Source organism: Schistocerca piceifrons, chromosome 4 (genome assembly GCF_021461385.2).
Source record: "Schistocerca piceifrons isolate TAMUIC-IGC-003096 chromosome 4, iqSchPice1.1, whole genome shotgun sequence".
NCBI lineage: Eukaryota > Metazoa > Arthropoda > Insecta > Orthoptera > Acrididae > Schistocerca > Schistocerca piceifrons.
The window spans coordinates 576,710,541-576,724,957 of NC_060141.1; the positions used below are offsets into that span (position 1 = coordinate 576,710,541).

At 41.0% G+C, this 14,417-nt stretch overlaps 1 protein-coding gene across 2 annotated transcripts in view; it reads right to left on the bottom strand.

The window, feature by feature from the left end:
- Positions 1-5,445: 5,445 nt before the first annotated feature.
- The window catches only part of LOC124796306 (protein FAM50 homolog), a 125,120-nt gene continuing 116,148 nt past the window's right edge, over positions 5,446-14,417 (bottom strand). Inside the window, exon 7 of one of the 2 annotated variants that reach the window (XM_047260432.1) lies at positions 5,446-6,259. In XM_047260432.1, coding sequence (XP_047116388.1) covers positions 6,035-6,259 — 225 coding nt within the window. In that variant the 3' untranslated portion in view covers positions 5,446-6,034. The remainder of the gene's footprint in view (positions 6,260-14,417) is intronic. The other variant, XR_007016742.1, reaches the window with a different exon arrangement.

Below are 14,417 nucleotides of genomic sequence, written 5' to 3' on the forward strand. Positions count from 1 at the left end.
CTTACAGCGAACACATGTACATCCTATACTCAGCAGGTTAAAGTTGCCCCCAACTAGTAATGCATGATCAGGGTACTTACACACTACTCACTATAGACATTCTTTGAATTACTCTAGAATTGTCACAGCCGAACGGGGTAGCTGGTAATCTGATCTAACAACTAACTTGGTTTCACCTAGACGTGTTATATGCAACCAGATAATTTCACTTTCACACTCAACTTCGACCTCAATAGAGATAATGTTTTTGTCAACTGCAACAAACAATCTCCTTCCTATGGTCTCTAATCTGTCTTTCTGATGTACGTTCCATGATACTTTTGCCTTCTGTGGAGACCATTTGGATGGAAGAGTTCTCTCTGTGGGCAGTACACCTAACAAAAACCAAACCATTTGCTTGTCAAAACAATTACTCACACATTCAGTGGTTCTACTTATTTAACAGGTAATGGATCAAACTAATGAAAACATGATATATAAAACCATTTATACCAATTATTTTGAACTTTCAATCAGGCTCCAGCTCTGGGCTGATATAAGTCTACAGAGTGGCAAGTTAGGTGTTTATTCTTTTCTGTATTCTTCACGTAGGGCTGTCATCTGCTTCTGTAGGCTGGCCAATCACATTCCTCCTGAAGGGGGTACCACGTCGGTGGTGGTGGTGGTGGGGGGAGGCTACGGTGCGGCCCAGCATCGAGACCCGGTGGCTATCCAATCTGTCTGCGGATGCTGCTGCCTTCAGATCGGAGCGTTCCTGACGCATTTTGTCAATTGTGGGATTCCACGCTGCACTGAGCTGGAAACTGCTATCCCTGTTTACTAAATTGTTGTGCAGATGTATCTCCACTGCCTCTTTGAATATTGAGTCCCAGAAACCGTCGGCACTGCACAGTTTCTTTGTTTTTTTTTCGAATTCGAAGGTGTCCCCCTCGATAATGCTATGTTCTGCTACTGCGGACTTGTTTGTGTGTCCTAGTCATACAGTCCTGATGTGTTCAGTACAGCACTGGGAGATACATCGTTGTGTCTGCCCGATATATTCCATCCCACATTTGCACTCAATACTGTAAATGCCCAGCATCTGCAACGCCAGCTGGTCCTTGGTTGAGCCAAGTATATCTTTGATTTTTTTCAGTGCGCGAAAGATGGTTGTTACTTCGTGCTTCTTTAATATTCTTGTGATCTTGGCTGTTGGTGGTTCAGTAAACGGCAGAAATGCCACACGTTTTGCTTTGTCTTCTTCTGGTTTCTCCTCCCGCCTCTTGTCTGCACACAAGGCGTGTCTTATTTGTGTCTTGGCTGGCCTACAGAAGCAGATGACGGCAAAGCAGCTATTTAGATATGCAGAACACAGCATTCTGACACTTCGCCAGAAGATGATAGGTACGAAACTCATCGAAATGTTGTGACAAGACGATGCCACCACTCAGCTGATAACCTGAGAAGAATTCATCATTGCCAATTATAGACTTGGATGTCTATGGATACATTGTGGGGGTGCAGTCATGCGAAATACTTTTGAACACGTTTTCTGAAAATGGTCTTGAGCAGGTAGCTCGGCAGCCTACACACGATGGAAATATCTTATAAGACCTTGTTGTTACAAATAGGCCGGATCTTACTGACAATGTCCATATAGAAACAGGATTAATGATCATGATGTCATTATAGCAACTATGATTATGAAAGTTAATAAATTAGTCAAGATGGCTAGGAGAGTGTTTCTACGAGATAGAGAACATAAGCAATTATTAGAATCTCACTTGGACAGTGAATTGGCATCACTTAGTTTCAGTAAGACAGATGTAGAGGAATTATGGGCAAAGATTAAGCAGACTGTAAATTGTGTTATGGAGAGTTACACGTGGATTAATGGATAAGGGATGGAAACGACCCACTACGGTTTAAACACAAAATTCGAAGGATGCTGAGGAAGCAGAGGTGGTGGCTCTCTTGGGTCAAAAGGAAATGCCCAAATGATGACAAGCGTAGGTTAGAAAAGCTTTGTTCACCAGTCTGGTGTGGCAGTTGAAGATAGCAAAAGGAAAGCTGAAATTTTTAATTTCATGTTCAAGAAATCACTCACACAGAAGAATTGTACAAACATACCATCATTTTGACCATCGGACTGACTCCCGTATGGATGACATAGTGATAAGCATACCTTGCATAGAGAATCAAATGCAAAACTTGAAAGCAAATAAACCACCAGGTCCAGATGGAATCCCAATTCGATTTTACAAAGTGTACTCTACGGCGTTGGCCCCTTACCTAGCTTGTATTTAACATAGATCTCTCGCCCAACACAAAGTCCCAAGTGCTGGGAAAACACATGTAACTCCAGTATATAAGAAAGGTAAAAGAACAGACTCACAAAATTACAGACCAATATCCCTAACGTCTGTTTGCTGCAGAATCCTTGAAAATATTCACCATTCAAATATAACAAACTTTTTTCGGACTCACAAGCTTATGTCATGAATCAGCATGGTTTTAGGTCTGTGCGAAACTCAGCTTGCTGTTTTCTCACTTGATATACTGAGAGCTATGGATGAAGCGCAACAGGCATATTCCATATTTCTAGATTTCTGGAAAGCATTTGACACGGTACCCCCACTGCAGGCTCTTAACAAAGGCACAAGCATATGGAAGAAGTTCACAGATATATAGGTGGCTGAAGACTTGTTAAATAATAGAACCGAGTATGCTGTCCTTGACGGCAAGTGTTCATCAGAGCCAAGAGTATTGTCAAGAGTGCCCCAGGAAAGTGTGACAGGATCACTGTTGTTTTCTATACACACAAATGATTTAGTGGACAGATTGGGCAACAGTCTGCGGATGATACCATGGTGTACGGTAAGGTGTCAAAGTTGAGTGACTGTAGCAAGATACGAAACAACTTAGACAAAAAATCCAGTTGGTGTTATGAAGGGCAGCTAGTCCTAAATGGGAAAAATGTAAGTTAATGCAGATGAGTGAGGAGATGAAACCTGTAATGTTTGGATAGAGTATTACTTGAGTCCTGCTTGACACAGTCAAGCTTTTTAAATATCTAGGCATAATGTTGCAGAGCGATATAAGGTGGAATAAGCATGTGAGAACTGTGGTAGGGAAGGCAAGTGGTTGGCTTCGGTTTATTGGGAGAATTTTAGGAAAGAGTGGTTCATATGTAAAGGAGAGTTCATGTAGGACATTGGTGCGACCTATTCTTGAGTACTGCTTGAGTGTGTGGGATTGTACCAGGTCGGATTGAAGGAAGACATTGCTGCAATTCAGAGGCCGGCTGCTAGATTCATTACTGGTAGGTTCAAACAACACATCAGTGTTGTGGAGATGCTTTGGGAACAAAAATGGGAGTCCCTGGAGGGAAGGCGACATTCTTTTTGAGAAACACTACTGAGAAAATTTAGAAAACCGGCATTTGAAGCTGACTGTTGAATGATTCTACTGCCAAAAAACTTACATTGTACGTAAGGATCACGAAGATAAGATACGATAAATTGGAGCTCATATGGAGGTGTACAGACAGTCGTTTTTCCCTCATTCTATTTGCGAGTGGAACAGGAGGAGAAATAACAAGTAGTGGTACAGGGTACCCTCTGCCACACACTGTACAGTGGCTGTGGCGTATTGATGTAGATGTAGATGAATGTTAAGCCATTTCCAGCAAAAAAATTGCTACTGAAATAACTTTACACAATAACTTTTATATCACACCTGAAAAGGGGCATTGTTAAATTAAGAAGATACTTCTCCAGCCAAAAAGATTACCCTGCTGTAGTCAAAGTCGATATACACCACAGCAAAAGCCATGCAGTCAGTCTTCTCACAGTTAGTCAGAGGTTTATTCATAGCTGCTCTCCAGTGATATGGAGTGATGTCTTTCAGTCGTCTTGTAACAGTCTGCTGATGTCAGAAAACTAACGAAGCTCTCTCAGCATATGGCAATTGAGGAATGGATTAGCATGTATGTGCTTCAAGAAATATTGATCATCTGCTTCAATAAGCACACAGGGCCAGCCATTTCATCCTTTCTGCACAATATACCAACTTTCCTGATATTCTTTCCACCAGTGCCTAGCCATTCTTTTCAGTACTCCACACTTTTGTCCAGCATCTGATGTGAAGTAGTTTCCATTTTTGATCAGTTCAATCACTCACACTCTAGTCTCTCAGTCTCATTATGGCTGCATTGTAACTGATGCCTTTGTGATGTACCACGCCATTTATAAAGGGGACCGCCTACAATGCAATGAAAAAATGAAGAATAACACAAGAAAACAAATATTTTCTCAGTTAGTTAAGAAAAAAAGTTAGTGAAAATGCTTCGAGAAGATTACTACTAAAAAAGAAGAGACATACATTATAAAACAGATAAGACAATGCTGTGAGTTATGACCATGACCTGAATCACAGAAATGGGAATAGTATTCAATGTGATAATTCATTCAGTTTCTCACTCTTTTTAGACAGCTGGCCACACCGCATATCTGAAACTTGGGGAGCACAGTGTCTTGCGTTAGACTGTACGTCCAGATCTAATCAAGCAGCAACAAAAATACATTTTCTTGCCACTAGCGTAGTCATGACTGCAACGTCGTAAGCATTGTTTGCAACTCTGTTGTCATAATAGTGATTTGCAGATGTGGGACTTATTCACCATGCTACATCCATCTCAATGAAATATTCTGAATAATTCTCACTTAAGAGATCACACAGAGATAGTAAAGCAAACTTTCCTGAACTTGAGAAAGTAGCTTCATGGATAAGCTCCCCCTACTCTCATCTTTCATGTTGTGAGCTACTTACCTCCGCTATGAGTATGGTAATGAGAGAATGTTTAGTGCAGCAAGGTGGCGTGTGCATAGCTGTGCAGTGCTCACTTTCATAAACAGCAGCTGCTTTCAAAATGAGTTCATATTTTGCAGCAAAAGCTGTATCTTATCATCTCCTTTCACTACAATTTTAATTGAGCCACTAACTATACAGTGAAAGTAAGTGATGAATGTTAACCCTCTATGCCACATGTCCCCTGGCGACCTTGTAGCAGATTCCAAAGTCATCCACTTCATGAATAGCAAAGTACATCACCAACAAAACAAGACAAAGTGCTTGAAGAGATTTGAAGCAAATGTCAATTACAAGAATTTGTATTTTCTAATCTCATTATCAAAAAATATGGTAAAATTATGGAAGCAATGAACAATTTGTTAGTGTGCATCATCTATGGCATATCTGGAGGCAAAAAAATATGAAACTGCACATTTACCAACTACTTCAGCTTTGCTTCTTCTTTAGAAGTCGTATACTCAATTTTTTTTATTGTTTCTTGACATTTTGGACAAGGTAGTTTTGCATTAATTTTTAGTTTTGTTAAAACAAGGCTTCTCCACAAGCCGAACAGAATACATGTGCAATTCATTTTTCAATAATGAAAATATTCAGTCATGATCCAAATGATGTTTTATTTCATTACTGGTGACTAGTTTCAGTACTTTTAGTCCATTTTCAGACCGTGGGTGGCACCACTGGTGATATGCATACATGAGATCAACTACATAGAATAATGGAGGGGTTAGGAGTAAGGGGGGTAAGTTATTGATAACATGATACCGATTTGATGTAACACCTCAAGATACTGATCCAAAGGAGGATGGAGAGAGACTGCAACAAACTGTGACTCCTCCAGAACTATCCCGTATCCTTGTGTGGGACACCTGATGGTAAGTGCAGAATATGCTATCATCCCTGGCAGTTAAAGACGAGAGTTTAGCACTATTCAGCATTATTTTAATTAACACATCATGCAATCTTTGACAGTGAGCCAATAAGAGAGAGAACAGCACATGATATACTGCAATTGTTAGTTACACTAAATGTATTGTACACAGTTTTTATCTTACACATATTTTACATAAATAAAGCAATGATCTCTTGAAAAATTTACCATACAGAAAGTCTGACCAATCACTTCTTAAATGTACAATACATTTAACTTTTGATTGTCTTGTCTATGTTTTAAAAACAGTGCTTTTCATTTCTTTGTATTTCTATCCGAGACTGTGTATTTGTCGTAACTTTTTGTTGGATCATATGGTTCCCAGCGGCTAGCTGGAAAAATGTGTTTGTTTCTTTCGTACCAGCTCCTTAACAAAACCTTGCCTGCATGTGATTCTTCCTTCTCGACACTTGCATCATTCACTAGTCTGACATCATCGTGCACGTCAAATGTAAACAAAGGGCCACTTTTACCACGTGCCTGGAAAACAAAAGAAACTCATAAAATACGTAAAATTGATTAAAACAATATATTTTCCTTACTTCAAAGTATTCCAAAATTACAACTGTGCCTTTAAAGGTTTTGGCATAACAATCGCAATTAATGCACAGTAAAAACTTAAATTACAATTTCAAAAGTAATATTAGATCAAACACAGACCTCCATTTCATTTCCTGAAACTGCATATATTTGCTTGTTGCTTCACAAACTATGACAACAAGTCTTAAGCTCACTGTACATTTTTCGTGAAGTACAGTTTGTGAAGAAATCACAAAACCTGATTATGAAAGAAAAATGTGCCATCCATCTGAATCTGAGATTAATCAAGAATCAGTGACATCCTTTGGACCGAGTGCTAAATTTAGTTTGTACAACAGATTTAGTAACGTATTAACTGATCGATCCTAGCAAAGAATCTAGCGACAAATATTATCATTTAAAGTAACTGGTTAAGATAATGAACTCAATATTTAAATAACACTATGGTTTATTATCAAAAACATTACAGAGATGTTCCCCACTATACATCCTGCTAACAAATGCTCTGAGTGGGCAAAAGTTACTGAAAGCGCCAGAGTTGCATAAAATTTGAGACCTAATTCTGTGAGACAGGCACAGTAGCATGACTATGACAATCTTGGTGACTTGTCTGCAGCTAACACACAAAGATCCTACAGAACTGAGGAAGTGCCGACACAACAGCCACTGGCAGCTGTCTCGCAAGTGAACCACAACACACTCAGTTGCCCTGATATGCCGGAGCTGTAAGCGATGTTTACCATAATCTTCTCTGAACTTTAAACAAAGTAGAGAAAAGTAACCTTGGACTTAAAACTGTAGCTGCAATTTAGCATCCACGGCTCTCAATTGGCTCCTCTCTTCTGCGGCCCAGTGACGAGTCTCCTCATCCACATCTTTCCAATTGACTAACTTTTTCATGTCTCTAAAAATGAAGCTTGCTGCTGTCTTCCCACCAACACTATGCATCCACCAAACTTGTAAATAGTTGACAGCGCTGCCCAAGGGTCTAATTGTCTCACAGGCAAGATCTTATGCCCAAAAATGCCAAAACACCCATAGGCCAAAGAACCAAATTCATTCCTCCTATTTTCTAAAAAGTTTGCTGCCATGTGTTATGGCCACATGATGTCACAACTAACACATCAGCTGGCCTCACACTGCAGGTCCTGTGAAAATACAAAAAGCTTGCTACTTGGCTGGTAGCCGACTCTGCTACAGTGTCCATCTGTAAAGTAGGTCTGAGTTGTTTTTGAGTTTTTTTTTAGGAATGCTAGGAGATGTTTATCTCCTCAAGTATGTCACTTCACAAACTCCCAACATCTATCGCCCATTGGCAGAAATCTGATTTTTGGAACGAAGGCATTTTTATCTCACCCACCCAATGACCATCAAAATGAACAACGGCTTGTCCATTAGTGCTCTATCTGCCCAAGCAACCTTCATCCCCCTGGGCAGTCCACCTGCCATTCTTTTTGTTTCTGCCAAAGGCCAGAGCCCCCCCCCCCCCCCCCCCCCCCCCCCTCCCGTGCTGGCGGCTTGTTTCACCAGGCCTAGCAACATGGCACCAATCTCATGTTCACAGCCCTCCTTGCTTCTACTGTAAGTCCAGAAAGCAACTGAAAGTACACAGCACCACATAAGAAAATTAAGAAGAGGAAGTGAACACATCATATCTTGTCACTGTGATAATACATATCACGTCGAGCTAATTCAACTCCCCTCAATTTGCATAATTAAAGATGCCCAAAAAATGAAGAGAGGCTCACTGAGTGGCTTGCTGAATTTCAAAATGAAGTTATGTTTGCAGATGGATTTGTTTAGATCTCATTTCAGTGAAGAACTCGGTCAAAAATGTTACAAAATAAATTCCTGAGCGAACTAACAAAATGCCTCTGAATACGTGCTTTAATAAAATTACCCTTTGATGGCATGTGGCATGTGCTAGTATTCTGTCCTAGTACAACAGTGCCTACACGGGATCCTGTTCACAATTATTTTCCAAATGTATCACCAAAGTCGTATAGCAGCAAAAATCAAAAATGTATTGGATGTGTAATGCAAGCAATGTCATCTTCCTTGAGTGTGCTGCAAGATTCTTTTAACAAACTATAGGAATAATAATAAAATAAAAATATATACCAGGTAGTGACATGTTATTTTGCACTAACTACAGATAGTGAAATTTAGCAAATGTAACTAGAGAACAACAACTGATTGCAAGCATAATGTATGATGATGATGATGATAATAATGATAATAATAATGATAATAATAATCCATCTTCAACATCATTTATTACATTACACCTACAGTAGAAGAACAAAAGAAATAAGCTCACTATGAAAGAAAAAAAACTGTGTTCAACAAAAAATATGAATTAACACATTACAAAAGCACGCTAATAATAATAATGATAATAATAATAATAATAATTAATAATAATAATTATTATTATTATTATTATAGCCTATGTCAAACACTAAACCATTAACTGTGGTATGAGAGATTTTAAAAATTAAAATTACGCACTTCATTCCCCATTTCCATAGAAAGAATCTGGATATAACAAACGTCATAGCAGAATCAACAAAATAACACACTACATGCGAAATTCAGACCTACACTTTGTAAACTGAGCTACAAGAAATTAAAACTAACTTCTTGTCACAGCCCTTACAGGGTACCGACCACTCATGACGTCATCCTCTGCCAAAGGCATTATTTTTCCCACCTTGGAGCAGATAATGCTCACACAAGTACTCCTGAATTGAAATCACAAGGCTGATTGCAGGCCTCTCTGGTCCACTCACCAAGGAACACTTAGCTACGGAGGAGGACCAGTACTCCTAATTGTGAATCATCTACTTGGGTAATGTAGATTCAGTGGAATAATATTAACATTTTCCTCTTGGTACATGGAAATGTATTCCAGTATGGCTGCTTAAGCATTCCCCAATACAGTCAGACAGTGTGTCACGCGGTGTCCCTGAAACTACAATATTTTGACAGACAAACTATCTGACAATGCTGACGGAAGGAGGCAGCAGCAAAGTGTCAATTGTTGTGGCACAATTCCAAGTATGTAGACACCAAACAACGATCATTAGCAGTAGTGGTATTTGAGTAACACATCAGATGCAACTTTAGCAAGATGCAACCTTGGCAAACACTGAAACAGTCGTCATTTAGCAAGACAGTAACAAGTACGTGAATGAGCCCTTCTATTGGCTAAAAATATGAAGGAAAGTAAAACTGAATTATCACATAAAAATGATGAGCAACAGGAGAAATCTGTTCACAGCAGATGTTATATTTTACCAGTTTTGCAAGGAATCATTAAATTTTATCACTTAAATTATGCATATCTTTGTGCAATATTCACAACTGATAATGACACATCAATTTAAAATCAGATTATAGGGAATATAATTCACAAGAGGGAACATAAATTCAGATTATTAAGATACTAGAAATAATTTTCAGAAATGAATGTTTGATGTCTGTCTGTCCAAAATTTCATTCAATGATCATAATATGTTTATGCAAAATGGAAACTTCAATACTCTGCCATCTAGCAGGAAAAAAATTGAGAATTTGTCCAATACGGATCCCTATAAAGCCAATGAACTTTGGGGGTGACTATGGATTTGCAAGGAGAGGCTATTATGAGCTGAAAAACCAAAGGAGGAACTCATGACCTGCATGAATTCTTTTTTTATTAGTGCAATTGATCTGGCTGCCAGGTAACTAAATATATATAGATAAATTTTAAACTGTGTAACTCTAAAATTTTTGTAGTTTATATTGATGATAAATAATTTAAAAAGAAACAGGAACAACTCACAGAATAGTTGAGGCACTGACAACAGCTACATAAACATGACTCTTGATTACTATTTCTGTGTTTCCAAAGTTGGCAATTATTTTTATGGCAAAAACAGCTGAATCTAACAAGACTCTTGTTTATGTTCCTGTCATCAACTCATCACAACTACGTGGTAAGTTGTTAACCTTAGTCCTTAAATTATTTATATTCCACCTAGGACTTTTCACTAACATATTTACATTCTTGATAAGTGTTATACTGTGGAATGTGTCAGTTAAGCAAATGATTGCAGAGGCAACTAAGACAGTTAGCATTTATAAGGCAACATGTTGACTATTTACAGTTGGCAACTGTCTACTTATTTCCATCTAAGAATTCCTCTTACACATGGAGTTATAAAGAGAAATAACTGTCACCTGCATTCAAAGACATTTAAACAACGGAAACTTCAGGTAGGAATATCGACAACGTAGGAAAAGGCAGACTGCTACTTACTGTAAAGGAGAAACGTCAAATTGCAGACAGGCACAATTAAGAGACACTCACATAAAGCTTTTGGCTACAGCCTTCATCAGTAAAACACACACACACAAACACACACAGCAAGTACACCTCATGCACACACAACCACCAACTCCGGCATCTCGATCTGGAATGCAACATCACGTGGGATGCAAGCAGCAATGTGGAGGGGGCAGGGAAGGGGAAAGGATGGTAGTGTATGGGTGGGAAAGGGGAAGGGAAAGGGGAATGGGAATGGTAAGGGAAAGGTGAAGGATAGTCTGTACAGGTGGGGGGAGAGACGGATGCTGTCTGGTGAAGTTTGCAGAGACTAGACTGCCAACAGGTGCTGCATCATGAGGTTGTGGGGCAAGGAGGTGAGGGAAAAAAATGGAGCAAAAGAGGAGAGGAGCGGGGAAAGACGGGTGGGTGCATCGGCAGGGGGCAGCAAATAAATACGGTGGGAGATGAGTATGGGGAAGAGATGATAGGACAGAGAGGGTGGAAACTGTTGAGTGGAGGATGTAGAGACGGTATGTTGAGGCAGGGATAATTACGGGAGCGGAGAATGTGTTGTACGGATAACTCCCATCTGCACAATTCACAAAAAATGGTGGTGGAGGGAAAGATCCAGATGGCTCAGGCAGTGAAGTAGCCACTGAAATCAAGTGTTTTATGTTCAGCTGCATGTTGTGCCAGAGTTTGGCAGTGGCTGTTCGCCTTGGTGGACAGCTGGTTGGTAATCATACCGACATAAAAAGCTGTAGCTGGTAAATGACATGGCTGCTTTCACAGGTGGCCCAGCCCCTGATGGGGTAGGATAAACCTGTGATGGGACTGGAATATGAAGAGCTTCCTCTTCCTCAGCCATACACTACTATCCCTTCCCCTTTCCTGCCCCCTACAGATTGCTGCTTGCATCCCATCTGATGCTGCATTCCAGCCTGATATGCTAGAGTTAGCAGTTGTGTGTGTGTCTTTTACTGACAAAGGATGTGGCTGAAAGCTTTATGTGAGTGTCTTTTAGTTGTGCCTGCCTGAAAGTTGATGTGTCTTCTTTATGATAAGCAGCAGTCTGTTTTTTCCTACATTGTTCAAAGACGTTTCTCTTCCTATCCTACTCTGTGTAGGTAGAACACAATATAAGATCACTCATTCTGGCAGTAATGCAGAGACTTGTGGAACAACAATTGGGTGCCAAGGTCAATGACAGCAAAGTTCATGAAGTGAATGGCTATCTCAAAACAAGTCCGGAAAATGTTGAAGTCGTGTTAAGCATATACAACAGTCCAAGGAGCAATGAAAACCAAAAATGTAGTACAGGTGAGGTCAAAACTCTACTGTTCAATGACATAAAGCCAAAGGCTTCAAAGACCAGTGAAAGACAGACTGACGTGTGTCAGACTGTAGTATTTTTAGGCAGTCTCGCATCAGTATGTGACTCCATGTGACATGCTTAATGTGGTGGCACCTCAAGCAGGAGTAAGCTGCAGCTGGAGTATGTAGCCTGAGTATCTCTTACCTGTTCTCTATATCAATACTAAAGCTGGGTGAGGAAGCCAAATCACTGCTGGGTACTTTACCTCTCATCATTAATTGGTACACAGAGTCAGAAATGGCCTGGCCCACATTGACTACATTGAGGAAATGGAGAGAGAGAGTGAGAGAGAGAGAGAGAGAGAGAGAGAGAGAGAGAGAGAGAGAGAGATAGAGAGAGAGATGCTGGAAGCCCCATAAAAGACTTCTGTGGAAGGTTATTGACAAGATTACCATGTTGGATGCTGGTTCAGGCAGTGGGATCACCAACTGATCAATGGGTTCTGGGGCTCAGCTTGGCCCTGCCAGCAAGGGAGTGGGTGGAGATGATGTAGGAGATGGAAATGTTCGGCCTCCTTGGGCATCTTAGTCTGAAAGATCACCACCTCTATCAATTGTGTGGTGATAAGAGCATTGGTGTTGGTGGGAGCCAAAAGTGGCCTAGAGGGTGGAAGTTGTTCCACCTCCACTGGCTCCCATCAATGGTCACTGTCGACTCACTATCAATGCCGAAGACGACAGATGAGCTTGCAGTAGTAGCAGGCAGGCTGTTGGGCAGACGTGTCTGGGGCATCATTATGTAGATCTTGCTCAGTCGGTAACCGGGAAGTGGGTGGGCAAACTGACTTGTAGCAGCCAGAGCTGATTTCATTGCATCTAATAGATGTTCCTGGGTGACTGCAGCCTCAAACATTTACCATCCCTTGCTGCCAATGACACTTTGGGTCTACAAAGAGGAACAGACAAAAGTATGAGCCCATATGTAGGAGTCCACCTGGTAATATGGCTGTGTGCGCAGGAAGATGGACTCGGAGCTGGATGCAGCAGGACAAAGACGGTTGCAGGATCTGCTCCTGGGTAAAATTTTGGCTGGGCTATGTCCATATATGGGGATGGACTGGTGGGTGGCAAGGAAGCTGGTGAGAGTGTGTCCTCAGAGTTGGCTGTCATCATTATTTTGTGCATTTGCATTTTGAAGGTCCTGACTGTCCACTCAGCTCCTGAATTAGATGCAGGATGGAAAGGTGCATTGGTCAGGTGCACACTAATACTGTGTTGACAAAAATTCGGAAATGCACATGCTCTGAACTAAGAGATTTTGTTGGAAATCAGGGTGGAAATCTGATGAATAGGACTGGGTGGTAGCTCCTGTGATGATGGTAGCCACCCATGCCACACAGGGACAGTTAGAGAGGGCCTGACAACTAGCAGTCACATTGTTGCCCAAAAGGTCCACACAAGGCAACATGCACTATTTGTCAGGTGTGGTCACCCTGTGTGTGTGTGTGGGGGGGGGGGGGGGGATGGGGGGGCTGATGGAGTGTGGGCACAGGTCAAGCAATTCTGGATGGTGTGTTCTATAGCTGGGGTCAATACCAGGCCAGTACAGATGACACTGCATTACTGCCTGAACTCTGCACAATCCCCAATGTGCAGTGCGGTGGAGCACTCAGAATCATCTGTAGCGAACAATACAACACTGGTGACATTAAGCCCGTACCATAATGAAAAACACCCTGCCAGATCGGAGTGCCCTTAGGCAGTTGCCCTGGCCAATCGCAACATACAGCAGACAACACCCTGCAGAGTAGTGATTACAGCCTGTTTCTGCTGCTACTTTGAGTGCCATGATGGGGAATTCATCAAGGATGTTTAGCTGGCTGGAGTCTAAGGCAAAGCACAGTGTTTCATGTCTGACAAACTTTGCATCTGATCCACACTGCAGGAAAGGCTTCTGTGTTTGAGCGCTGCATGATAGGGCAATAATGGATCTTGTAGTTACACGGGAACAATGCCCACAGTTGCAGCCACTGCACTGTACTATCAGGAAGTTTTAAATGGGGGCCAAAAGTGAAATAAGGGTTTTGTGGTCAGTGATCAGGTGGTACTCAATACCAGAGAGATATATAAGAAACTTCCTGCTGTATGTGATAGCTAGCTTTCTCAATTTGTGAATAAGTCCTCTGTGCAGAAACACAATGAGCTGTTCTGTGCCATTGGTGGATTTGTCGGACAGCCTGGCACCAATGCCACAATCTGACACATCAGTGACAAGCTTTAAACATTTGCTGGGATGGACCACTGCTAAACAAGGGGCCGACCTAAGGCACTTTTTAAGATGCACAAAAGCTTTCTGGCATATTTCTGACCATAAAATTTAATAGCTTTTTTTAGCAAATGATCAGGCTAATGAGAAATCTGGGCTGCATCAGAGACAAATTTTGCCTAATAACTGACTGTGTCCAGGAATGA